The 27,906-nt window shown below is 41.7% G+C and overlaps 1 protein-coding gene across 1 annotated transcript in view; it reads right to left on the bottom strand.

The window, feature by feature from the left end:
- LOC121277667 (serine/threonine-protein kinase MRCK alpha-like) overlaps positions 1-27,906 on the bottom strand; it is a 715,733-nt gene that overhangs the window by 182,519 nt on the left and 505,308 nt on the right. The window contains exons 20-21 of the mRNA XM_041187269.1: positions 20,057-20,148; positions 18,756-18,832 (exon numbers count right to left, since the gene is read on the bottom strand). Coding sequence (XP_041043203.1) covers positions 18,756-18,832; positions 20,057-20,148 — 169 coding nt within the window. The remainder of the gene's footprint in view (positions 1-18,755; positions 18,833-20,056; positions 20,149-27,906) is intronic.

The following is a 27,906-nucleotide window of genomic DNA, read 5'->3' as shown; positions in this document are numbered from 1 at the left end:
ACTGGAGGCTGATGCAAAAAGAACATACCAGAAATTGTGGGGAACCAATGATCTAAAAGGTGAGAAACTTAAAGTTACTAATATTAGTAAAGAAAAAGTACTGAAAAAATTAATGGGACTAAAAGCTGGCAAATCTCCTGGACCCTGTGGCCTACATTCCAAGGTTTTAAAAGAGGTGGCTGCAGACATAGTGGATGCACTGGTTTTGAGAAGGTGTCAAATTTAACCCTAGCTGCTTGAGAAAGGAGGGAGAGAGAGAGAGAGAGAGAGAAAACGGGTAGCCTGACATCAATAGTAAGGAAAATTGCTAGACTATATTATTAGAAATGCAGTAACGTTGCATTTGGATAATCACTATATGATTAGGTAGAACCAAATTTATCAAGAAGTTTTTGAGGGTGCAACTAATAGATTTTCAGAAGGCATTTGATAAGATGCCACACAAGAAGTTGCTACACAAGATTAGGACTCATGACATTGGGGTAATATAGTGGCATGGACTGAAGATTGGTTAAAGGACAGAAAAAATGAATATGTAAATAAAGGGGTCATTTACAGGATATAGTAGGGTATAATGAGTGGAATGTCACAAGGATCAGTGCTTGGACTTCAGCTATTTATAATGTATATAAACAGTGGCAGAATCGGATAGAGTCAACGTGGATTTACGAAAGGGAAATCATTCTTGACAAATCTACTGTAATTTTTCGAGGATGTAACTAGTAGAGTTGATGAGGGGGGGCCAGTGGATGTGGTTTATTTGGATTTTCAGAAGGCTTTTGACAAAGTCCCACATAAGAGATTAGCGTGTAAAATTAAAGTGCGTGGGATTGGGGATAGTGTATTGAGATGGATAGAAAACTGGTTGGCAGACAGGAAACAAAGAATAGGAATAAATGGGTCTTTTTCCGAATGGCAGGCAGTGACTAGTGGGGTACCGCAGGGATCGGTGCTGGGGCCCCAGCTATTCACAATATTTATTAATGATTTAGATGAAGGAACTAAATGTAATATCTCCAAATTTGCAGATGACACAAAGCTGGGTGGGAGGGGGAGCTGTGAGGAGGATGCAGAGATGCTTCAGTGTGAATTGGACAAGCTGAGTGAGTGGGCAAATGCATGGCAGATGTAGTATAATGTGGATAAATGTGAGATTATCCACTTTGGTAGTAAAAACACGAAGGCAGACTATTATCTGGCTATAAATTGAGAGAGGGGAATGTGCAACGAGACCTGGGTGTCCTCGTACACTAGTTGCTGAAGGTAAGCATGCAGGTGCAGCAGGTAAAGACAGCAAATGGTATATTGGCCTCCATAGCAACAGGATTCATGTACAGGAACAGGGGTGTCTTGCTGCAATTATACAGGGCCTTGGTGAGACCACACCTGGAATATTGTGTGCAGTTTTGGTCTCCTTATCTGAGGAAGGATATACTTGCTATAGAGGGAGCGCATCGAAGGTTTACCAGACTGATTCCTGGGATGGCGGGACTGACATATGAGGAGAGATTGAGTCGGTTAGGATTATATTCGGTGGAGTTCAGAAGAATGAGGAGGGGGGGTCTGACAGAAACCTATAAAATTCTAACAGGACTAGACAAGGTAGATGAAGAATGTTCCCAATGTCCTTCTGGGAGTCCAGAACCAGGGGTCACAGTCTGAGGATATGGGGTAGACTGTTTAGGACAGAGGTGAGGAGAAATTTCTTCACCCAGAAAGTGGTGAGCCTGTGGAATTCGCAACCACAGAAAGTAGTTGAGGCCAAAACACTATGTTTTCAAGAAGGAGTTAGATACAGCTCTTGGGGCAAAAGGGATCAAAGGATATGGGGAGAAAGCGAGAGCAGGCTATTGAATTGGATGATCAGCCACGATCATGATGAATGGTGGAGCAGGCTCGAAGTGCTGAATGGCCTACTCCTGCTCTTATTTTTCTATGTTTCCATATCAATGGCTTAGATGAGGAGACCTCTTCTAATTTTGAAAACACAAAGTTAGGTGGGAAAGTAAGTTGTGAGGACGACAAAAAAAAGGAATATAGACCAGTTAAGTGATTGGGCAAGATGGTAGCAGATGTGGGGAAGTGTGAAATTATCCACTTTGGTTGGATTCAAAAGGATTTGTGTGTCCTTGCAAGCGATTCACAGAATGTTAACACGCAGGTACAGCAAGCAATTAGGGAGGCAAATGGTATGTTAATCTTTATTGCAAGGTTTGTGTACAAGAGTAAGCATGTCTTGCTGCAAATATACAGGGCTTTGGTCAGACCACACCTATTGATTCCTGGGATGAGAAGACTGTCCAATGAGGAGAGGTCGAGTAGAATGGCCAAATATTCTTTTGAAGTTAGAGAAATGAGAGGTGATCTAATTGAAGCATATAAAGCTTTTAATAATGTTTTGACTGGATAGATGCTGAGTTGTTGTTTCCCCTGGATGGAGAGTCTAGAGCTGGAGGTTACATTCGAGGATGATGGGTCAACCATTTAGGATTGAGATGAGGAGAAATGTTTAGACACTAAAGGAATTAAAAGGTAAGGGGGTAGAGTGGGAAAGTAAATTTGATGTAGAAATTCAGCCATGACCTTATTAAATGGTAGAGCAGGCTCAAGAACCTGACTGCAGAATCCTGCTCCTATATCTTATGTTTACAACACAAATAGGCTGTTTGGTTCAAACAGTGTCTGTTGGTGTTTATTCCTGCACACAAGTCTCCTCCCACCCTGAAAGAACAATGAGAAAGTTCCAAGTAAGGATGGTGTGTAGCTTGGAGGGGCTCTTGCAGGTGGTGGTGTTCCCATGCATCTGCTGCCCTTGTCCTTCTAGGTGGTAGAGGTCTTGGGGTTTGGAAGGTGCTGTCTAAGGAGCCTTGGTGAGTTGCTGCAGTGTATCTTGTAGATGGCACACACTGCTGCTACTGTGCATCAGTGTTGTGAGTGAATGTTGAAGGTGGTGGATGGGGTGTCAATCAAGCGAACGGGATTTGTCCTGGATGGTGTTGATCTTCTTGAGTGTAGTTGGAGCTACACTCATCCAGGCAAATGCTGAGTATTCCATCATACTCCTGACTTATGCCTTGTAGATGGTGGACAGGCTTTGGGGAGTCAGGTGGTGAGTTACTCTCCACAGAATTCCCAGCCTCTGACCTGCTCTTGATGCCACAGTATTTATATGGCTAGTCCAGTTCAGTTTTTGGTTAATGGTAACCCCCAGGATGTTGCCAGTGGGGAATTGAGCAATGGCACTGAATGTTATAGGGAGTTAGTCAGATTCTCTCTTGTTGGAGATGGTCACTGCCTGGCACTTAGAATGTAGGCCACAAGGTCCAGGAGATTTGCCAAGCCTGGATATCATCCAGGTCTTGCTACATGTGGACATGGAATGCTTCAGGATCTCAGGAGTCGTGAATGGTGCTGAACATTGTGCAACAACCGTGAACACCCACCCTTCTGACCTTATGATGGGGTGGTGGGGAAGGTCATTGGTGAAATAGCTGAAGATGGCTGGACCTGAGGCCCTACCCTGAAGAACTCCTGCAGTGGGTCTGAGATGATTGATCTCCAACAACCACAAACTTCTTATTTTGCAAGGGCTCCTTGATGCCACACTCGGTCAAACGCTGCCTTGATGTCAAGGGCAGTCACTCTCACCTCACCTCAGGAGTTCAGCTGTTTGGTCCTGTTTGGACCAAGGCTGTAATGAGGTCAGGAGCTGAGTGGTGCTGGTGGATCCCAAAAATGAGCGTCAGTGAGCAGGTTATTGCTGAGTAGCTGCTGCTTGACAGCACTGTCAACAACCCCTTCTTATCATTGAGGATGGGAATATTTGCGGAGCCTCCTGCTGTTAGTTGCTTAATTGTCCACCACCATTCGCGACTGCATTGCAGAACTTAGATGTGATCCGCTGGTTGTGGGATTACTTAGCTCTATCTTAGGCATGCTGCTTCCACTGTTTAGCATGCTAGTCCAGGTTGACACCTCATTTTTACATTTGCCTGGTGCTGCTCCTGGCATGCCCTCCTCTTCATTGAACCAGAATTGATCCCTGGCTTGATGGTAATGGTAGATTGGGGGATATGACGGACCGTGAGGTTACAGATTATGGTTGTGTACAACTCTGCTGCTGTTGATGGCCCACACCACCTCATGGGTGCTCAGTTTTGCGCCGCTAGATCTGTTCAAAATCTATCACATTTATCATGGTGGTAGTGCCAAACAACACAATGAAGGGTATCCGCAATGTGAAGTGGTCACTCCTACCAATAATGTCATCGACAGATGCAACAGCGGCAGCTAGAAAGGTGAGGATGACATCAAGTATGTTTTTCCCTCATTAGCTCCCTCATCACCTGCCAAACGCCCAGTTACACAGTTATGTCCTTCAGGGCTTGGCCAACTCGGTCAGTGTGGTGCTACTGAGCCAGTCTTGGTGATGGGCATCGAAGTCTACCACCCAGAGTACATTTTGTACCCTTGCCACATTCAGTGCCTCCTCTAAGTGATGTTCAACATGGAGGAGCACTGATTCATCAGCTGAGGGGAGGCGGTAGGTGGTAACCCAGCAGGAGGTGTCCTGTCAGTTGGGACAGCTCTACCAATTTTGGCACAAGCCCCCAGATGTTAGTAAGGAGGACTGCTCGACAGGGCCTGGCATGCCATTGTCATTCCTAGTGTCTACATCGATGCTGGTGGTCCATCTGGTTTCATTCCTTTTAGACTTCGCAGCGGTTTGATTCAATTGAGTGGCTTGCTAACCCATTTCAGAGATTATTTAAGAGTCAACTACAGTACTGTGGGTCTGGAGTCACTTGTAGGCCAGGCCAGGTAAGGACTGCAGATTTCCTTCCCTAAAGGATATCAACCACTGCATCTGGTAGTAAGTTTCACATTCAAATCACATTCAAAGTACTGAAGTTCCTCCTGAGTTCATTGTTGGATCGATTATTGACAATCTTATATTTATGACCCTTGCTTTGGACCTCCTCCTCAGCCCACGCATCTACCCTTTCAAACCCCTTCATAATCTTAAAGACTTCTCTTTCCTAGAGTCTTTCCCAATACTTATAGTCTCTCAGTTCTGGTGTCATCCTTATAAATGTTTTCGTGCACTTTTTCCAGTGCCTCTATATCCATTATAAAGTTGTATCTGTAATAAGAACGGCCAGGCACAGATTCTAAAATCAAATCAGGTTCGGCCCAGCAGATTTCAGGTTAGGCTCGGTTCACCATCTGGTAATGTGTGCCATCGCAAAAGACAAAGGCTCGTATACCAGAAAACAGGGTCAGTTATTTTAAGCTTGTATCTAATGGAATGGATTGTGGCTCTCTATTCGAGATAGTCACAGATGTATCTACATTCCACTCTAGTTTCAGCTAAGTATATCAGTGTTACTTATTTGGTCATAATATTATATGTTGCCTGATGACAAATATTCCTGCAACTGATCTTAACTAAGTTCTGTTCTGCATGTTTCTTTTTTTAGATCAAGCCTTTCAAATGTCACTTGACTCTCTGTGTACTTCCAGCAATTTCTGTTTTTACATTAAAACACATGCATGAAATGAAAATCAGGAGAGATCAATTTGCCCACATTACTAGCAGGCTGAGTGAGGTACAAGCACACACTACCATTAAAATCCCATTACAGGCACTGTGATAGCCCTAAATGTATCGCACATATGAAGCAAAATTAGTTTGAATCACATTTACTTGTGATGATATGAAGAATGCACTGAGATTCACTGTTAAGTTTTTCTTAAAATACTGTTTTGTAAAATTGAACAAAAAGTCAAATTTTCACTCAATGTTGACATAATTGAAAGGGTTTAACAACGTGACTACTATGGCTTCCTGACTGGAGTAGCACAGCATAAGCAATTAAGAATAAACAGATGCAACATGCACACTGCAGAGAGAGAGAAAGAGAAGAAAATTCAGGCAGAGAAAGGACAGTGGACACGTAGCTGCAGCACTGACAAAAATAAGCATTTGGGCTTGTAGCAATGCACACACACACAAACACATATATGTATGTATATAAATACACACGCAGTAAAACAAAGACAGAATCTTACACGTCTGCCTTTGCTAGCTGGAACACAGGCACGAGAACGCTTCAACAGAGAAAGGAAACACAAGTTAACGACTAATAAATTAACAACTACTATTTTGATGCTGCCTCCTTTCACTTCTCTCCTTTCTAAACTTGTAATGCCCTTGAGGCACAATGGAAGAAATACCTTTCCAAAAAGAAACATTCCAAGTTGTCAAAGGTAAGCCCCACTTACAGCCCAAGTCAAACTGTTCCATACGACAGATCATCCCTATTACTAATCATTACTGAAGAGATTTATTTTAAGTTCATTCCTGGGATGTAGGCATCACAGGCAGGGATAGCATTTACTGCCACGCCCAGTATTGTGAGATGGCAGCAGTAATTGAATGAATCTTAACTGAAGTAGTCAAGCAAGCCAATCACATTGATGTGGAGACTGCACCTGGTAAGGAAGGTAAGTTTCCTTCCCTTTTGGACATTAGTGAGCTAAAGTGTAGTTGGTTTTTACAATTTAACAGCTTCATGATTACTTTTCCCATGCAAGGTTTCTCTTTCTGTATTTTTTAAAATAACTGAACTCACTTTTCAAACTGCCATGATGGGGTGTGACAGGAGTGATAAAATAGGGATTATTCCATAACCCGTGACTATGGGACATGGGGTTAACAGAAGTGTGAAACACGAGTTAATTGCCTTCTACCTATCTCCACCTGCTGGGATTGGATAAAATACACTGCTACGGGCACTGGTACTGCACAATTTCTATGTTTACATTTCAGCAACATTTCGGTTGACTTCTTTTGTCATCAAACAGAACTGCTAAGTACAAAAAAAATCTTGAACCTGGCTCTGTCTGTCTTAAAAAGTGCTCTTCAATCTAAATGAATGGAAGTACACAGTGGTTTCGAAAATATTGGTCAACCACAGCAGGATAGAGAAATATTTTTTAAGAATCCAGAGAGTTCTGATGAAGCAGCACAATGGTCTTTTTTTTCTTCCAAAGTTAGTGATATTCCTGGTTTAATAGCTGAAGGACACTGAAGGACATTATAACAGCAGACCAGTCCCACAGGCTAGACATTCAACGTTTCAATAATAATCACACGCCAGCCACACAAATGTCCAATAATAAATGTATAATAACCACAGGCCAGTGAAAGGTCCAATGATCATCACAGGCCAGTGAAGCATCCAATAATAACCACTGACCACTCAAACATCCAATAATAACCACTGACCACTCAAACATCCAATAATAGAAATGTAGCAAATAGAAAATGTAGTTAAAAAAACAAGCAGAATAGTAAAAGTCTTCAGAAGGACAAAGCCAGGATGTTAAAATGGGCAGACACATGATGTGGTGCACTTCAGTAGGAATAATGAATTGAGGTAATGTAAACTAGGTGGTACAATTTTAAAGGGGATGCCGATATAGAGAGCCAACGTGAATTGTCACAATCTTTGAAGACGGCAGGACAGGTTGAGAAGCTTGTTTAAAAAGGCATATGGGATCCTAGGATTCATAAATAGATGGGTATGGTTAAAGAGCATGGAGGTTATGCTAAACATTTTTAGGATACTGGTTAAACCCCAGCTGCTACTGTGGCCAATTTTAGGCAGTGCATTTTAGGGAGGACATCAACGTCTTGGAGGGGGTGTACACGGGATTTACCAGAATGGATGAGGAACTTCAGCTATGTGGATAGACTAGAGAAGCTGGGGTTGTTTTCCTTAGAACAGAAAAAGTTAAAGGGAGATTTGACAGAGATGTTCAAAATCATAAGCGTTGTGAAAATTTAGTTAATGGCTAATATGTTTAGATTATAACTTTTAGTTTTACGAATTAAAATTTTTAACTGCAGATAAATGGTGGTATCTGATTGAGAAACAGCTAAGCAGCCCTGAAGTAAAATGCAATTCAAACAAGCTTGGAGTTAATTATAGTTAAAAGCTAACCTATTTTATTTTGCAAAGTTTGTCAGATAGTGAAAATCTTGAACAATGAATGATCCATCCCTTAGCTTGAATTGGAGCCAGGGAGTCTGGAGAGAGGACAATTACATCAATTAGAAATATACATTATTCCCATGGATTGCAGAATGAAAGCATTATGTTGAAGGTAAAATAATTAATTTGCATTTCTGTTTGAATCATCCTAAAGCATGCCACACGCTAGTGTAGATGGAAATGGAGTTAGAAGGTTCTTTTGTTTAATTTGTGTGCGTGTGTTTGTTGACAGAAGTAGTTGTTCAGTTTGGGCTTCATGAGGGAAAAGCAGCTGGAAGATTTGCTCCAGTTTGCAGTTATTGGAAGAAATATACAGTGGCCCATGCAGAGCCTTGTGGCAGATAGCAGTCAGCTTGAATAGTTAGCTTGGAAAGAGCTGTATAGAAGCTGTGGAAGCAGACAGGGACAAAGCAGTCTACGTATGTCCAAAGCCAGGACAAGGAGCTGAAGAGTTCACAGTTATGAGGTCTGTAAAGAAAAACTGGAGGATCGCTTAGCTAAAATCTAATTTGTACCTCACTGAATAGCTGGAATATTAAGGATAATCAAAGTAAATTCCAGAGGGCTGTAGCATACCTTTTGGGTCGGTCCCAGGAAAAGTGAATGAGCCTTCAAGGTTTTGTAAGATAAGTGAACTCTTGGGAGGAAGTAAAAGTAGAACTGAGTTTATAGCATAAGTCATTAGAATCTATAGTGTTAAGTTAATGGTGCTTGATTTGTTTAATTTCTCTTCATAGATACTATAAAGTTCGTTTTTGTTAAAAAATGTGAAATCTTGTGGCATAGTTCTATCGGTTAATTGATAGATGCTCAGAGTTCTTCTTTAATTGTTAATGGCCCCTTAACAGGATCGTAACAATACAGTAAATAAGAAGGATTTGTTTCAATTGGCAGGAGGAACAGCTACCAGAACGTACAGGTTTAAAGATAAGTGGCAAGTGGTGACATGAGGAAAAACCTTTTGTTTTGCAGCCAGTGGTAATGATCTGGAATGTGCTGCCAGAGAGGCTGTAGGAGGCAAATTCAATAACAACTTTCTTTCAAAAGGGGATCGGATAAATATAATGGGGTAATATTTACAGGGTTTTGGGGAAATTAAGGTTAGGGAAATGGAACTAATGGATAGCACTTTCAAAAATTGGAAAAGGATAGGCCAAATAGCCTCCTTTTGTGCTGCATCATTCTTGCATAACAAACAAGTAAGACAGTCAACAGTGACCACAGGCTATTCACTAAAACATTCCATAATAAATACAGGTCGGTCTCTCTCACACACACCCACAGACTAATCACTCAACATGCCACAATAACCACAAATCAGTCACTCAAACACCTCACAATAACCACAAATAAGTCACTCAAACACCCCACAATAACCACAAATCAGTCACTCGAACACCCCACAATAACCACAAATCAGTCACTCGAACACCCCACAATAACCACAAATCAGTAACTCAGACACCCCACAATAACCACAAATCAGTCACTCAAATACCCTACAATAACCAGAAATCTGTCACACAAACACCCCACAATAACCTCAAATCAGTCACTCGAACACCCCACAATAACCACAAATCAGTCACTTGAACACCCCACAATAACCAGAAATCAGTCACTCGAACACCCCACAATAACCACAAATCAGTAACTCAAACACCCCACCATAACCACAAATCAGGCACTCAAACACCCCACAATAACCACAAATCAGTCACTCGAACACCCCACAATAACCACAAATCAGTAACTCAGACACCCCACAATAACCACAAATCAGTCACTCGAACACCCCACAATAACTACAAATCAGTCACACAAACACCTCACAATAACCACAAATCAGTCACACAAACACCCCACAATAACCACAAATCAGTAACTCAAACACCCCACAATAACCACAAATCAGTCACTCGCACACCCCACAATAACCACAAATCAGTCACTCGAACACGCCACAATAACAACAAATCAGTCACTCGAACACCCCACAATAACCACAAATCAGGCACTCGAACACGACACAATAACCACAAATCAGTCACTCGAACACCCCACAATAACCACAAATCAGTCACTCGAACACCCCACAATAACCACAAATCAGTCACACAGACACCCCACAATAACCACAAATCAGTCACTTGAACACCCCACAATAACCACAAATCAGACACTCCCAACACACCCACAATAACCACAAGTCAGTAACTCAAACACCACACAATAACCACAGATCAGTCACTCAAACACCTCACAATAACCACAAATCAGTCACTCAAACACCTCACAATAACCACAAATCAGTCACTCAAACACCTCACAATAACCACAAATCAGTCACTCGAACACCCCACAATAACCACAAATCAGTAACTCAGACACCACGCAATAACCACAAATCAGTCACTCGAACACCTCACAATAACCACAAATCAGTCACACAAACACCCCACAATAACCACAAATCAGTATCACAAACACCCCACAATAACCACAAATCAGTCACACAAACACCCCACAATAACCACAAATCAGTCACTCAAACACCCCACAATAACCACAAATCAGTCACTCGAACACCCCACAATAACCACAAATCAGTCACTCGAACACCCCACAATAACCACAAATCAGTCACCCGAACACCCCACAATAACCACAAATCAGTCACTCGAACACCTCACAATAACCACAAATCAGTCACTCGAACACCCCACAATAACCACAAATCAGTCACTTGAACACCCCACAATAACCACAAATCAGCAACTCAAACACCCCACAATAACCACAAATCAGACACTCCAACACCCCACAATAGCCACAAATCAGTAACTCAAACACCCCACAATAGCCACAAATCAGTAACCCAAACACCCCACAATAACCACAAATCAGACACCCCACAATAACCACAAATCAGACACTCCAACACCCCACAATAACCACAAGTCAGTAACCCAAACACCACACAATAACCACAAATCAGTCACACAAACATCCCACAATAACCACAAATCAGCCACACAAACACCCCACATTAACCACAAATCCGTCACCAAACACCCCACAATAACCACCAATCAGTCACTCGAACACCCCACAATAACCACAAATCAGTCACTCAAACACCCCACAATAACCACAAATCAGTCACTCGAACACCCCACAATAACCACAAATCAGCCACTCAAACACCCCACAATAACTACAAATCACACTCGAACACCCCACAATAACCACAAATCAGTCACTCGAACACGCCACAATAACCACAAATCAGTCACTCGAACACCCCACAATAACCACAGATCAGTCACTCGAACACGCCACAATAACCACAAATCAGTCACTCGAACACCCCACAATAACCACAAATTAGTCACTCGAACACCCCACAATAACCACAAATCAGTCACACAAACACCCCACAATAACCACAAATCAGACACTCCAACACCCCACAATAGCCACAAATCAGTAACTCAAACACCCCACAATAGCCACAAATCAGTAACCCAAACACCCCACAATAACCACAAATCAGACACCCCACAATAACCACAAATCAGACACTCCAACACCCCACAATAACCACAAGTCAGTAACCCAAACACCACACAATAACCACAAATCAGTCACACAAACATCCCACAATAACCACAAATCAGCCACACAAACACCCCACATTAACCACAAATCCGTCACCAAACACCCCACAATAACCACCAATCAGTCACTCGAACACCCCACAATAACCACAAATCAGTCACTCAAACACCCCACAATAACCACAAATCAGTCACTCGAACACCCCACAATAACCACAAATCAGCCACTCAAACACCCCACAATAACTACAAATCACACTCGAACACCCCACAATAACCACAAATCAGTCACTCGAACACGCCACAATAACCACAAATCAGTCACTCGAACACCCCACAATAACCACAGATCAGTCACTCGAACACGCCACAATAACCACAAATCAGTCACTCGAACACCCCACAATAACCACAAATTAGTCACTCGAACACCCCACAATAACCACAAATCAGTCACACAAACACCCCACAATAACCACAAATCAGACACTCCAACACCCCACAATAGCCACAAATCAGTAACTCAAACACCCCACAATAGCCACAAATCAGTAATCCAAACACCCCACAATAACCACAAATCAGACACCCCACAATAACCACAAATCAGACACTCCAACACCCCACAATAACCACAAGTCAGTAACCCAAACACCACACAATAACCACAAATCAGCCACACAAACACCCCACATTAACCACAAATCCGTCACCAAACACCCCACAATAACCACCAATCAGTCACTCGAACACCCCACAATAACCACAAATCAGTCACTCAAACACCCCACAATAACCACAAATCAGTCACTCGAACACCCCACAATAACCACAAATCAGCCACTCAAACACCCCACAATAACTACAAATCAGTCACTCGAACACCCCACAATAACCACAAATCAGTCACTCGAACACGCCACAATAACCACAAATCAGTCACTCGAACACCCCACAATAACCACAGATCAGTCACTCGAACACGCCACAATAACCACAAATCAGTCACTCGAACACCCCACAATAACCACAAATTAGTCACTCGAACACCCCACAATAACCACAAATCAGTCACACAAACACCCCACAATAACCACAAATCAGTCACTCAAACACCCCACAATAACCACAAATCAGTCACACAAACACCCCACAATAACCAGAAATCAGTAACTCAAACACCCTACAGTAACCACAAATCAGTTACACAAACACCCCACAGTAGCAAGTCTGTCATTCAAAAATCCCATAACAACTGCAGGCTAGATGATTAAACATTCAATAATAATTGCAGGTCGCTAAAACATCCAATGATAAAAACATTACAAAATCTCATTGATATACCACCAATTCCAGTTCCATCATATTTTTCCAAATAAACACAAGTTTAGCTCCCAACAGATGTTTCAGTCTGTGGTGACAGAAGGGACAATATCTATACTCCTCCAAATCACTGAATCATTAGTGATTTTAAATCAATGCTGCCTTCTATTAGGTATGCTAATCTGGGATCTCCTGGAATACTGTTGGGTGATGTCAGTGCTTTGGCAATGTGCCCTGGAGTAGTTTCACCTGAGTAATACTGTACTTTCTGAATTCTGGGCCCTGCAGTCATTCAGAAACTCATCCATTCTGCTACACATCATCCAAAGTTAAAACTGGACTTAACATTCACTGAATTCATTTAGGAAAGTAATAATCATGTAGCCCAGACTTATCTAATCAGATACTCTGTTAAAATGATACACTTAAAATTATTTACTTTTGTTTCCTTGTCACACTATGCTGAGAAAACACACCAAGGCTGCAGCCATTGGCCAGAAAGTACATGAATCAATATTTGACAATCCTTTAATTTGGATAAAGCCTCACCATAAAAACTTAAGAAACAGATGTAAGAGTGGACCATGTGGCCTGTCGTGTCTGCTCTGCCATTCAATAAGACCATGGCTGATCTTTGGCTTTAACTTTACTTTCCCGCCCACCCAAATATCCCTTGATCCCCAAGACACTAAATATCTGTCCCTCTCAGTCTTAAATATATGGGGGCATCCACAACCCCCAGGGGTAGAAAATCCAAAGATTCACAATCATCTGAGTAAAGGAATTTTCTCTGCATGTCAGTTCTAAATACTCGTCCCCTATTCCTGGAACTGTGCCCTGTTCCAAATTCCCCAGCCAGGGCAGACAACCTCTCAGTGTCTAACATGTCAAGCCTCCTCAGAATCTTGTTTGTTTCAATGAGGTCACCTCTCATTTTTCTGAACTCCAGAGAACATAGACCCAATTTTGCTCAGCTTTTCATTGTAAGACAACCGTCTCATCCCAGTGACCAACCTTTGCTGTGCTGCCTCCAATGCAAATGTATCCTTCCTTAAATATGGAGACCAAGGCACACTCTTCCAGGTGTGGTCTCACCAAAGCCCCGTACAATTGTAGCACGCCTTCTTTATTCCTGTACTCCTATCACATTGCAATGGCCAAAAATGCTATTTGCCATCCCAATTGCTTGCTGTCCATGTAGGCTAACTTTCTGTGTTTCTTGTACAAAAAAACCCAAGCCCCTCTGAACATCAAGAGTTACAAGTTTCGCCCCTTTTAAAAATTTTTTTTTTCAATTCTTGCAACTGAAGTGAATAAACTTACACTTCCCCACATCATACTCCCTCTGCTACCGTGTTGCCCATTCACTTGTCTATACCTCTTTGGGGCCTCTGTGCCCATCCTCAGTTTGCATTCACAATAAGCTTAATATTGTCAACACACTTAAATACATTTTTCTCTGTCTCTTCACCTAAGTCATTAATATATATTGTAAATTGCTGAGGCTCCAGAACTGATCCTTGTGGCACTCCACTAGATACGGTATGCCAGTTTAAAAATGTTCCATTCATCTCTACTCTTTGCTTCCTGTCTGTTAACCAATCCTCTATCCATGCTAATATATTACCCCCAACTCCATGAGCCACTTGAGCATTCTCCACCATTCCATAAAATCATGGCTGATCTGCATTCAAAAGCAACTCATTCTCCTCTCCAACAGTTCTGGTTTTTGTTATTGCTGATTTTGGGAAGACATTCTCCCCAACAAGATAGAGTGGAGCTTACGGGCCACTGGCATAAGGAGTGATGCTAGTGGGCAGGCACTACAAATACATTTAAGAAGAGTTGTCCAAGGAAAACATGTACACTGTACAAAAGCAAAATACTGCAGATGTTGGGGATCAGAAATAAAGACAGAAATACTCAGCGGGTCAGAGAGCATCTGTAGGGAGAGAAAGAGTTAACGTTTCAGGTCAATGATCTTACATTAGAATTCTGCACAACTGCTCACCTCTCAAAACTAGTTGAGTTATTCTGGCAACACAGGGTTTATTAAAATACACCAAAACACAGTATTACAAAAGACAAAGCTAAAGCACTATAGGATGGGTCACGCTCACAAGGACCTAAAAATTAAAATACAGTCAATTTCACTTTGGGTTAAAATTTATACCTAATGTTACAGTGCTTCTGAGATTGTTTGTCTATGTTATCATTATTTGCCTAAGGGTCCTTCCATTGCATTTGCTCAGAGGAAGACTATGGACTGGAGCATAGAATCATGGAATGGTTACAACACAGGAGACCATTTGGCCTATCATATCTGTGCTGGCCCCCTGAAGGAGCAATTCACTTAGTGCCACACCCTTGCCTTTTGCCTGTAGCCCTGCAAAACTTTCCTTTTCAGATAATAATGCAATTTACTTTTGAAAGCTTCAATTGAAGCTGCCTCCTCTATACTTAGGCAGTGTATTCCAGGTCCTAACCACTCGCTGCAAAAAAAAGTATTCCCCATGTCGCCATGGCTTCCTTTGCCAAATACCTTAAATCCGTGCTCTCTGGTCCTCAATTCTTCCACCAATGGGAACAGTTTCTCCCTATCTACTCTAGCCAGACCTGTCAGGAATTTGAATATCTCTATCAAATCTCCTCTCAACCCTCTCTTCTCGAAGGAGGACAGTTCCAACTTCTCCAATCTATCTACGTAAATGATGTTCCTCATCCCTGGAACTCCTGAATCTTTCCTGCACCCCCTCTAATGTCTTCACATCCTTTCTCGTGTGTGTGGCCCAGAACTGGACACAATAGTCCAGTTGACACCAAACTAGTTTTTTTTTTACAGGATGATCTGCTGTTAACCTGGCTTGTCCCTTTAGGCCCCTTGCACTACTATTCTAGATTATTGTGGCTGCTTGCAAAGTGTGGAAGCTACTCTTAGCTGTAAATTTTAAGCACCGGGTCATTGATTATCACAGACACAAAATCAAGTGCTACATTTTGAATTGTAGTGGCTGAAGTGCAGCAGATGTGCCTTAATCCTACAAGCACCATGTATAGATAGGACTGTTGGGGTTTCCTATCTAGCTTCGGTAAATGTGTAATTAATGCTGTATCAATGCAAAGTGAATCTTGAATTTGTAACTCCAGGGGAAAAGAACCGTTTTCAGGTTCTACTGTTTTGCAACACATTTTTCTCTTAAGATTATTTGCTTTTGTAGAATGTGAACTGTGATTTTTAAATTTATTCTTCAAATATTGCCCATCCCTCGTTGCTCTGAGATAGGTTAGGCTACTTTATACCTGAATGCCCTCTGAAATAGCCCAACAAGCCACTCACGTGTAAAAGATAATTTTTTTTTAATACTAATTATTTTTACAACTGAGTGGCTTGAAAGCCTATTTCAGAGGGCATTCAGATGCATTCATTTGTCCTCACAAGCAAAGCAGACTGGCTAAGGGTGTCAGGTTTCTTTCCCCGAACCAGTGTGTTATTACAACAGTCCACAGAATCACAGAATTGTTACGGTGTAGAAGGAGGCCATTCGGCCCATCGTGTCTGCACAGGCTCTCTGAGCATTTTAACTTAGTGGCAATGTCCTGCCTTTTCCCCACACATTGTCTATATTTAAATAATCATCCAATGCCCTCTTGAATGTCTCAATTGAACCTGCCTCCATCACACTTTCAAGCAGTGCATTCCAAACCCTAATTACTTGCTGTATGAAAAAGTTTTTTCTCACTTCGCATTTACTTCTTTTGCAAAACACTTTAAAATTGTGCCCTCTGCTTCTCGATCTGTTTATGAGTGGGAACGTTTCTCCCTATCCACGCTGTCCAGACCCCTCATGATTTTGAAAACTTCTATCAAATCTCCTCTCAGCTTTCTCCTCTCCAAGGAAAACAGTCCCAACTTCTCCAATCTTTCCTCATAACTGAAGTGTCTCATCTTAGGGAATATTCTCATAAGCCTCTTCTGCACTCTCTCCAATGTGTTCACATCCTTTCTATAGTGTGGCGCCCAGAACTGTACACAATGCTCCAGCTGAGGTCTAACCAGTGTCCTATATAAGTTCATCATAACCCCCTGCTCTTGTACTCTATGCCCCTATTAATGAAGTCTAGAATACTGTATGCTTTAGAAACAGCTCTCTCTACCAGTTCTGCCCCCTTTAATGACTTATGTACATATACACCTGGGTCTCTGGTCCTGCACACCTTTTAGAATAGTATCCTTTATATTTATACTCTCTCCCCATGTTCTTTGTACCAAAGTGTATCACCTCACACTCCTCCGCACTGAACTTCATCTGCCACTTACTACCCACTCCACCAATGTGTCAATGTCCTTTTGAAGTTCTACACTGTCCTCCTCACAGTTTACAATTCTCCCAAGTTTTGTGTTGTCTGCAAACTTTGCAATTGTCCCCTGCACACCAAGATCTAGATCATTTATACATATCAGAAAAAGCAGGGGTCCCTACACCGACCCCTGGGGAACTCCACTACAAACCTTCTTCCAGCTGGAAAAATACCCATTAACCATTACTCTCTGTTTCCTATCCCTCAGCCAATTTTGTATCCATGTTGCTAGTGTCCCTTTTATTCCATGACCTTTAACTTTCCTCACAAGTCTGTTGTGTGGCACTGTATCGAATGTTTTTTGGAAGTCCATATACACCATATCAACAGCCTTGCCCTCATCAACCATCTCTGTTACCTCTTCAATTTTCCTTTAACAAGTCCATGCTGACTCTTCTTAATCAATCCATATTTTTCCAGGTGACTATTAATTGTATCTCAAATAATTGTTTCCAGAAGTTTCCCCATCACCGAAGTTAAACTGATTGGTCTATAATTGCAGGGCAGATCTTTACAACCTTTTTGAACAAGGGCATAATGTTTGCAATTCTCCACTCCTCCGGCACCTCCCCCAAACCCAGGAGATTGTTGCCAGTGCCTCTGCAAGTCCAGGGACATAGATGAGCATTTTATCCGCAGGGGCAGTCCACAATTACCAGATTTATTGAATTCGATTTCACGAAGTGCCATAGGAGACTTCAATACCATAATCACTACACTACTGTCCCAGACCACAGGCTTCCCTAAATTGTCAAGAGCAAAGTTAGAAGGTGAGAATTGGATTATCATTATTTGAGCAAGGCAAATGCTGACAATCCTGCTTTCTGAAACCATCTCCCACCTCATTCCTAAGTTCCCTTATCGTTCCCAAAAACCGCTTGCTCCTAGCTGGGAGATGAGCTACAGTCTGTACATGCTGGCGTTTCCATATTGAAGACTCATTTTGAAGCGTTATGCATGGATTTGTGGATTTCCGTGAATTGACTGTATTTTCCAGATGCGGTTTTTTTGTTTTGTTCCGAACCAATGAGTTGGCTCCCGCCCAGGAGTATGGCTCATTGGTTGAAAGCTTCTGAACTTACATCATTCCAAAAGTCTACCAGTGAAGAAGAAGAAGAAGACAGAGAATCCTATTCCCAATAGTGAAACAGTAGCATCACATGGTGTGGAGGGAGGGCAGGGCAGGGGGTGGAAGGAAGAAATTAAATGAAAAACAATGAGAAACTAGAGCTAACTCATTAACAATGTCAGTCACACATTCAGCAGCACACCAAGAACAATTTAACCTAGTAAAGGGTTAAAAACATCTTTAAAAACCTGATCAGATCTGTGGGGAGGAGGGAAACAGTTGCACATAAATATATTAAATGTCTGTATAGTTTAATTTACTCACTTCAAATTGATCCAGAGGAGAGGCAGGTGTATTCAAAAATGCCAAGAAAGAATTCTGTGAATCTTGGTGCTTTACACCTAGAAAAACAGCAGCAAGTTTTGTTTAAACTTAAAGAAATATTTAGCCTATGCTTTTTCTGGAGGGCCATTCCACCTGCACAAGAGGACCACAGGAGCAAACACCACAGCATGTTGGAGGTAAACTTGCTTAAAGTCTTAAACTTTAGCGACTGTGATTTATCACCCTTCCACAAGAAAGAAATACATTCAAAACTACTAAGATAACAATAAAATTTAAAACCTAATTGCAATATTTCAACATTGAATCAGCTCTTCCATTCTATGAATGAACACTAGTCATTTCTGCAAATCATTCTTCCAAGATAACAACTTGAATTAGGTCTTTATCAAAGGATTGTCATAGAATTTATACAACCTGACACAGCTAAACCAGCCAAGGGAAAACCTTGTGAATTAAAGGACAATATTACAAAGTGAATAATAGATTCCAGATCCCTAAATGTCACCTTTACTGCACAGTGGAAGGAAACCAAAGAATAAGAGATGCTAATTTGAGAGGAAACATTCAAATTTCATTAGGATCGTGCTGGTACTAGTGCCAAGTACCAAGGCAGCTTATTGCAAAGCCAAATTATAACAATTCTTCTACTTGCACATTAACCATCATCAAATTGGAGACTTACTAAACCTAGGATTCAATTTATTTACATTTTTTTAAAAGAATACAGTTACTTCAACCATCATCAGTTTCAGTTACCAGCTCAACATGTGACCCTTAACCATTACCAATTCCAGTTACCAGCTCAACACTTGACCCTTAACCATTACCAATTCCAGTTACCAGCTCAACACTTGACCCTTAACCATTACCAATTCCAGTTACCAGCTCAACGTGTGACCCTTAACCATCACTAATTCCAGTTAGCAGCTCAATATGTGACCCTTAACCATTACTAATTCCAGTTACCAGCTCAACATGTGACCCTTAACCATCATCAATTCCAGTTAGCAGCTCAATATGTGACCCTTAACCATCACCAATTCCAGTTTCCAGCTCAGCATGTGACCCTTAACCCTCACCATCTCAATGTGCGAGTCTCGGCCAATTTTTATTATGCAATAAAGTATCCAGAATCTAGACTACTCTCTTGACATCTTGGTTCAACTTATATAATTTTATAAATACAAAAAGATTGCAGGTCTCAAGTATATTCACGAAGACTGATAAAAACATACTGAAGCATGAGCAAGTTCTGTAGCCAATTCCCTGCGTGCCCATACCCTTTTCTGCTTTCATTTCCTCCATGTCCTTCTTGAGTTTTTCGATCTCAGTCAGCAGCTCCAGGTTTCTCTTCTCACCATCTTGCAATTTGCTGGAACAAGAGCAAATAAACCTTTCAGAAGGGGGCCCAGGAAACTAACTAAATGGAGAGAGCTCAGCTAAACAATACCCAAGCTTTTGTATGGACATTAGGAGAATCAGGGACAGGAAAAGGTCATTCAAACCCAAGAAGACTTGTGCCTCAAATGCCCAATTCTCCCAACTTCACATAAAACTATTTCTTGAGCAAGTCCTATATCCTTGCCTCCTTTTTCTCACCTGGTAAACTGCGCAAAACATTTGTCTTTCTGATAACTGGCTTAAAAATGATGTTTTTCACTAACTCGCCATTTATGTTAGTTTTACTGTACTCTGACATTAAAAAGCTGGGTTAACGATCCTATTTGTTTGGGGTGCGGGGAGCATGGATAGGTGGTGGGAAAGTACTGAGGAGGGTGCCTCAGGGCTCAGTACTGGTACCCACCACTACTGTTTCCAATTCACATAGTAACCTGGGGCAGGATTTGACGTCCCGGGGCGGTGGGCACATGCCCGGCCCGATTGGGCGTAAAATCAGGGGAGAAGACGTCAGGCGAGCATCCCGATGTCCTTGCACACTCGCACGACATTTCACTTGGCGGGCGCACACAAAAGTCGGAAGCGTGCTCGCCGACAATTGGGAGGGCAATTAAGACCATTAACGGCTCAGCTGGCTCCGATTTTTCGTTGCCTGTCCAACCTGGCCGGGCGAATCAGCCAGGTGGCCTTTGCATTTTTCATCTAGCCTCATCCAAGGGCGGGGTGAAATTTCCATGATGAGATAAAACTTAAAAAAAAATGTTTCTGAACAGCAGTTTTATCAGCTGTACTTTCAGGTGATTGAATACGATGCATGGACACTTTTTTTCAGCTCTTAAAAACCTTATTTTAGCATTTCACATCTCCAGCTCTGGGACGCAGCCGTCTGCCTTCAGAGAGCTTTCTCACAGCGTTCACCCACGCCTGCAAACCTCCCCCCCCCCGCCCCGGCAGCGCTGAGCATTTCAGCGCATGTTTCATGCTGGCTGGCCGTGAATCGGACAGCCAGAGTGAAATCGCGGTCGGGGGGCCTGACTGCTCTCGGGCCTGCCGATCGGGAGCGCCCGCCAAAGGTAAAATTCAGGCCGTGGATTCAGAAACCAGGGGGTGATGTTATAGGTTGAAGAATGGCTGTGTGCTAGAATGTCACGGCTCTGTCTGGACACCGTGGTTACAATCCATCAGTCACTTGGGATGCTGTTGGGTGCAATCCATCAGCCAAGTCACACAGGGACAGTGGTCAATGCTGGGCTTGCTCCTCACTTTCTTGGCCAGCAAATGGTATATACATGTTTCAGGCAAGAAAATCTAAAATAACTCACTGAAAAGGGTTCTAAGCACCCATAACTCACAGCGCTGTTTTCAGGCTACGGTGTGGGGAGAAGCAACCACTTTTAAAATCAGTTTTATTGCCAAAAAGCTTTTAAAGGTTTTTTTCAGTTTTATTTTAGCATCAAAAACTGGCAGAAAGTCAAGCAAGAAAGCCACAGAAGTCCAGGAAAAGGTAAATTCAAAAAAAAATCTGTAAAAGACAAAAAAAATTCAGTTTTTCATTTTGAACATCATGAAATGCGAAGATGACCAGAGACTACCCTTAAACCTCCTTTAGGTTTTTCAGTGTTTGCTGCCCTCTTTAGTTCGATCTCTGTCATCTCGTACCTCATGGTCTAGTTAGTTTTTTCAATGGCCACATCAGCTGAAATCAACTCAACGTTCCTGCATTACAGCAATGATTACACTTCTAACGTACTTCAACGGCTGTGAAGTGCTTTGGGACATCCTGAGGTCAAGTCCTATAATGGGGTTCGAACCCGCAACTTTCCAATACATTAGTTAGAGTGCTGCTGTCTAGAAATGAGTGTGTAACATGGGTTCTATGTATGCTGTGGGTACCTGAGGCTCGTGGGCAGGACCATGCCAGATTGGTCCTTCTGCTTCATTTGTATGCTGAGGCAGCTCACCAGTCGCAGGAGGGTGCACAAATGGCTGGTCAGGATGCAGGTGAGTGCTTAACATGACTAAGGGGAATCTAGAACACGGGGGCATAATCTCAGGATAAGGGGCAGATCATTTAGGACTGAGATGAGGAGAAATTTCTTCAGTCTTCAGAATTCTGTACCTGAGGGATGTGGATGTTCCAACTTTGCATATATTTAAGTTTGAGATAGACAGATTTTTAATGTCTCAGGGAATCAAGGGATCTGGAGAGCAGACAGGAAAATGGAGTTGAAGCCCAAGATCAGCCATGATCATACTGAACGCCTGAGCAGGCTTGACAGGCCATACTAGTCCTGCTCCTATCTCCTGTGTTCGAGCATATGGAGTGGCAATTAAGAGGGGACCAAGTGCAGACCAAAAGCAGCTCCACATTCAATTAAGTGAAAACATTTTTAACGTACCTTCTGGGGAGCAACCTCTAGCAGTCCCATTAAGGATTGCTGGTTTGGTTACTGTGCACTGGGGAAAATTAACCACAGTGTGCACTGTGCTATCACGACCCAATTTAACAATGACTAGAGGGTGTCCTGACCAATATGGTGAGCGGTCTACTTCTGATGTGGATTGAATGCGCACATATCATTTGTATTCTGATCTGTATTCCTCTCTGCAGATGCTGTCAGACCTACTGAGTTTTTCCAGCTATTTTTATTTTTGTTTCAGATTTCCAGCATCCGCAGTATCATTATTTTATCCATATAATTCTGTTATCATTATTAGGCCCTGGAGTGTCTGTTTTTGCCCAAAACACAGGGGTTGTGCAAATGAATTTTTAGATTAAGTAATGACAAAGCAACCCAGGATTTATTTTAAACTAAAATAGTTACATACTTTACTATTCCACCTGGCAGCAAATAAAGAATTCACAGTGACAGGGGCCTCTTCTGAATGTCAGCAGTCACTGATGCTGTTTGCCAACAGCAATGAGCTGAGCTCAGATTTACTTTCTTCATACACTACTGATCATTCATCTTCCAATTATCACCTTATTGAGGCAAAAACCCATGAACGCTTCAACACTCTAAAGATGAGTTTTTCCACACCAGTTACTTCTCACTTCTTGGTTTCAGATCTGTGATAACCATGCAGCCTGGATATTTTTCTTTTACACCACATTTAATTACCTCTTCAGAAGTCCTTTTGGAAAGATGTCAAAGTTATTTGGTTCAGAATTATATGGAGATTTGATAGGGAGCTGTTTCTACTGACAGGAGAGTCGGTAATCTGAGGAAGCAGGCTGAAGGCTATTGCCAGAGAGGAAATGAGAAGAAATCTTTTTATGTAATGAAATGTTATAATCTAGAATGCATTGCCTGAGAGGGTGCTGGAAGTAGGTTCAATAACAGCTTTCAGAAAGGAACTGGATAAATATTTGAAGGGGAGGAAACAACAATGGGAGAGAACAGGGGAGTGACACTAGTTGGATTGTCAAAGGATAGTCATAGACACAATGGGCTGAATGGTCTCCTGTATTGTATAATTCTAGTTGGAGGAGCGCAGAGTTGTCAAAGGGTTGTAGGGCTGGAGGAATTTTAAGAGGTAGGGAGCAGTGAGAACATAGAGGGATTTGAAAACAAGGATGAAAATTTTAAGATCAAGGTGTTGTTGGGTCTCTCTCTTGCTGCTGCTGAGAAACAGCCTGCTATTCAAGGTGCATGTGTAAAGGACTGCGGTTGTGAACCTGAATTCTACCTCTCTCAGTGTATTGAGGCTACAGCGGACAGTGTCCCCAGACCACTCTACCTGTAGCCACTATTCCCCTTGGTCTGGCAGAGTTTTATAGTAGTCAATAGTAAAACGAGCCATTGGTATGAAGCAGCTCATAGGACTACTGGTCATTTATACTTGAAGACCTCAGGCTCTTCCAAAGCCTGTACTTGGGACTCGATATTTCTGTCCAAACTCATGACTCTGTGAACCAAATTTGGACTGTACAGTCTGAACAAATGCACCATCCCAGACTTCCCAGAATACAATCAGCGCTAGCCAGTTACATTGGAAAAAAAACAGCAGCAGTTTCTACTCAAAAAAAAATCAAAATATAAGACCAGTAAAGGTAAAATTTTATGGTGTTTTATTTTTAAAAAATGAATTTTAACAAGTGTGTGGGAGGGGAAAAAAGAGAATACCCATTACACATTTGTTGTAGCTATTTATTGGTACTATATAAACTTCAGTAGGTGCATTAAGGTCCAGAGAATGAGAAGGAGACAGGGAGAAAATTAACGAGAGAGTGGTGTAGAGAAAGCAAATAAGATAGATGGGGAGACAGCAAATTAGAATTTTCCTCATTGTAATAGAGCTAATTTTAAAAAGGCAATCTAAATTTTGAGGCAAATTGAATAATCTCACCTAATTATCACTTGTTATGCTGCGTTAGGAAATGTTAATGATCTAATTAATAAAAACAGAAGATGAGATTTGGATTTTCTAAAACTCATTCTCCACAGAAAACATTTGGAATTTTTTTTAGGTATTTAAGTGAGGTATATTTTGTCGGGAAAAAACCCATCTGGATAAGAAGTGGTCAAAATGCTAATTGACATTGCTTTTTCCAAAGATTTTAAATAATAAGCAATTTCATAGTTTGTCTTGATAATTGATAAATGCCTTACAATCACTGAGATGAAGAGGGATGATAAGACACTATGCTGTGAAAAGCAACTGCAAGAGGCAAGGCCAAGCTCAGGTGAAGAAAGTGCTCGACAGAGTACTGCTTCGACAAGGTACTTAACTTGGGAATTTGGGGAGTGAATTTGGGGAGTGAGGGAATTCTAGGTTTTTTTGAGGGTTGATCCCTTTCTAAAATCTAGTCAAGTTTTGCATTTAGCATTTAAAAATTTTTAATCTTAACTTGTCATTTCTTTCATAGCGTTAATCAGTGATCAACAAGTTACCTGCAAGTGGCAGTTGCAGTTAGTTAGGTGACTAGTTAGAACTGGTTACTTGATCAGCTGGGGCTGACTTGCTAGTAGAAAAGGAGGCAGGTTTTGCTAACTCATGGAGGCCAACTTGACAGAGAAGTTAATTCTGGAATTTGGTGAGTGAGGGCATTTTAGGTGTAATTAGACACAGGTGCTATTCTGGTCTTCTAGAAGACACAAAGCAGTCTGAGAGAATGAGCAAGAGACAGTGAGCCCTTGGAGCTGAGATCTTGAGGCACTCATTAGGTGTTTGATGGTGAGTTTTATGTTTTCCTTTCTCTAAACTGGCAGTGGTTTAAACTAGGAGCAAGGAGAAACACGTACTGTATTAAATTAATAGCTCAACTATTTAAAACAGTTAACATAAGTGTTCAGTGATTTTTTTTTCAAAACTTGAAACCCCAATTAGCTAAACAAAATACAATAAAGATGGTCGCAGTAGCATATGGGGGCTGATAGATACCAGTGTGATCCATAGCATCCACATCTGCAGTGAATGCAGCTTGGGGAATTTTGGCTCAGAGTTGATGAGCTGGAGTCCAAGTTTCTGGCACTGAAATGCATCACAGGAGGACAAAGTTACCTGGACACTGTTCCAGGAGGCAGCCACACTCCTTAGGTCAAGTATTTCAGGTTTGGTCAATGGTAAGGGACAGGAGGATGTGACTTTGAGTGAGGTAGGTACAGGGATTGAGAAGGGGAGGCAGCTCAGCCCTTGCACTCATCCAACAGGTTTGAGGTTCTTGCAGCTTATGTGGACCAGAGCAGAGCATGCACGGAGAATGCATAAACTGACCACAGCACTGTGGTACGTTCAAATTAGAGGAGTAAAAAGGAATGTAGTAGCAGTAAGTCAAAGTGCAGTTAAAGGGATAGATAGCTGTTCTCTGCAGCCAAGAGCATGAGTCCCAAAAGCTGTGTTGCCTGCCTGGTGACAGGGTTGAGGACATTTCCTTGGGGCTGGAGAAGAACTCGGTGTGGGAGGGGAAGGATCCTGTTGTCATCATCTACCTGTGTGTCAACAAAATAGGTAGGACTAAGGAAGTCTGGTAAAGGAGCATAGTTAGCTAGTGGCTAACTTAAAAAGTAGAACTACAAAGATTGGTGTGTGAGAAATGGGCTTAAATTCATGGGGTATTGGCACAAGTACTGAGAAACAGGGAGATCTTCTGTTGGGATGGGCTTCACTTGAAATGCACTAAGATTTGAGTTCTGGTGAATCAAATAGTGCAGAATGACGATATGGGTAATTTTTTAATTCATTCACGGGATATGGGTTTCGCTGGCTGGACCAGCATTTATTGCCCATTCCTAATTGCCCTTGTGAAGGTGGTGAGCTGCCTTCTTGAACCACTGCAGTCCATGTGATAGCCAGAATGTGACAGGGAGGGACACAGTGTACAAAGATAAGTGCACCAGCAAATATGGTCAGAGCAGGGAAAAATAATAAAGACAGAATTAAAGGTTCTGTATCTGAATGCATGCAGCATTCCTACAAGATGGGTGAATTGATAGAAATAAATGGGTAAAATATGAAAGCCTTTACAGAGACTCAGTTGCAGTGACCAAGGTTGGGAAGTGAATAGTCAAGGATATTTGACATTTTGGAAAGATAGGAAGAAAAGAAAGGAGGTGGGGTAGCTCAGCTAATAAAGAATGTGATCAGTACAGTGGTGAGAAATGAACTTAGCTTAGAAGATTAAGATGTAGAATCAGTTTAGAAATAAGAAATAGCAAATGAAATAAATCACTATTGGGAGTAGTCTATAAGACCCATACATAGAATGTAGCTAGAGGATAGAGTATAAGTTAAGAAATAACAGTGACTTGTAAGAAAGGTACTGCAACATCATGGATGATTTTTATCTTTGTATAGATTGGACAAATCAAATTGGCAAAGGTAGCCTTGAGGGTGAGTTCATGGTGTATGTTCAGAACAGTTTCTTAGAATAATGGATTCCAGAATCAACCAGGAAACAGGTCATTTTAGATCTGATTGTGTAATGAGACAGGATTAATGATCTAATCGAAATAACATTCCAGGGAAGAGTATCATGGTAAAATTTCACATTCTGTTTAAAAGTGAGAAACTTAGGCCTGAAACTAGCGTCTTGATCTAAATAAAGGCAATTATAAAGGAATGAAGACAGTTGGTGAAAGTAGGTTAAAAGGTAAGAAGATAGAGAAGCAGTAGTCTACATGGATTATAGTAAGGCATTTGACAAGGTCACATATGGCAGACTGGTCAGAAAAGTGTGATCTCATGAGGGGAATGTGGTGAGTTGGATTCAAAATTGGCCCAACCACAGGAAACAATGGGTAATGGTCAACGGAGGTTTTTGCAAATGGAAAGCAGTTTCCAGTGGCATTCCACAGGGCTCAGTGTTGGGGCCCTTGCTGTTTGTTGTATATTTGGACTTATATGTGGGAAGCATGATTGGGAAATGTGCAGATGACAAGAAGATAGCTGTTGTCTCCAGAATGATATCAATGGTTTGGTTTGAGTGGGAGGACAAGTGGCAAATGGAATTCAATCAGGAAAAGTGAGAGGTAATGCATGTGGAGGGTTAACAAAGCAAGGGAATACTCAATACATGGGAAGATATGAGAGGGGTTGAGGACACATGTTCATATAAATTAGGAGCAGGAGTAGGCCACTCGGCCTCTTGAACCTGCTCTGCCATTTAATAAGATCAGGGCTGAACTGAATATAACCTCTACCCTATCCCTGATAACCTTTCAACCCCTTGTTAATCAAGAATCTATCTAACTCTGCTTTAAAAATATTCAAAGGCTCTGCTTTCACCAGC

The sequence above is a fragment of the Carcharodon carcharias genome, chromosome 5 (assembly GCF_017639515.1).
Source record: "Carcharodon carcharias isolate sCarCar2 chromosome 5, sCarCar2.pri, whole genome shotgun sequence".
NCBI lineage: Eukaryota > Metazoa > Chordata > Chondrichthyes > Lamniformes > Lamnidae > Carcharodon > Carcharodon carcharias.
The sequence above is the reverse complement of the archived record's forward strand: the minus strand, read 5'-3'. Positions and strand labels throughout refer to the sequence as shown.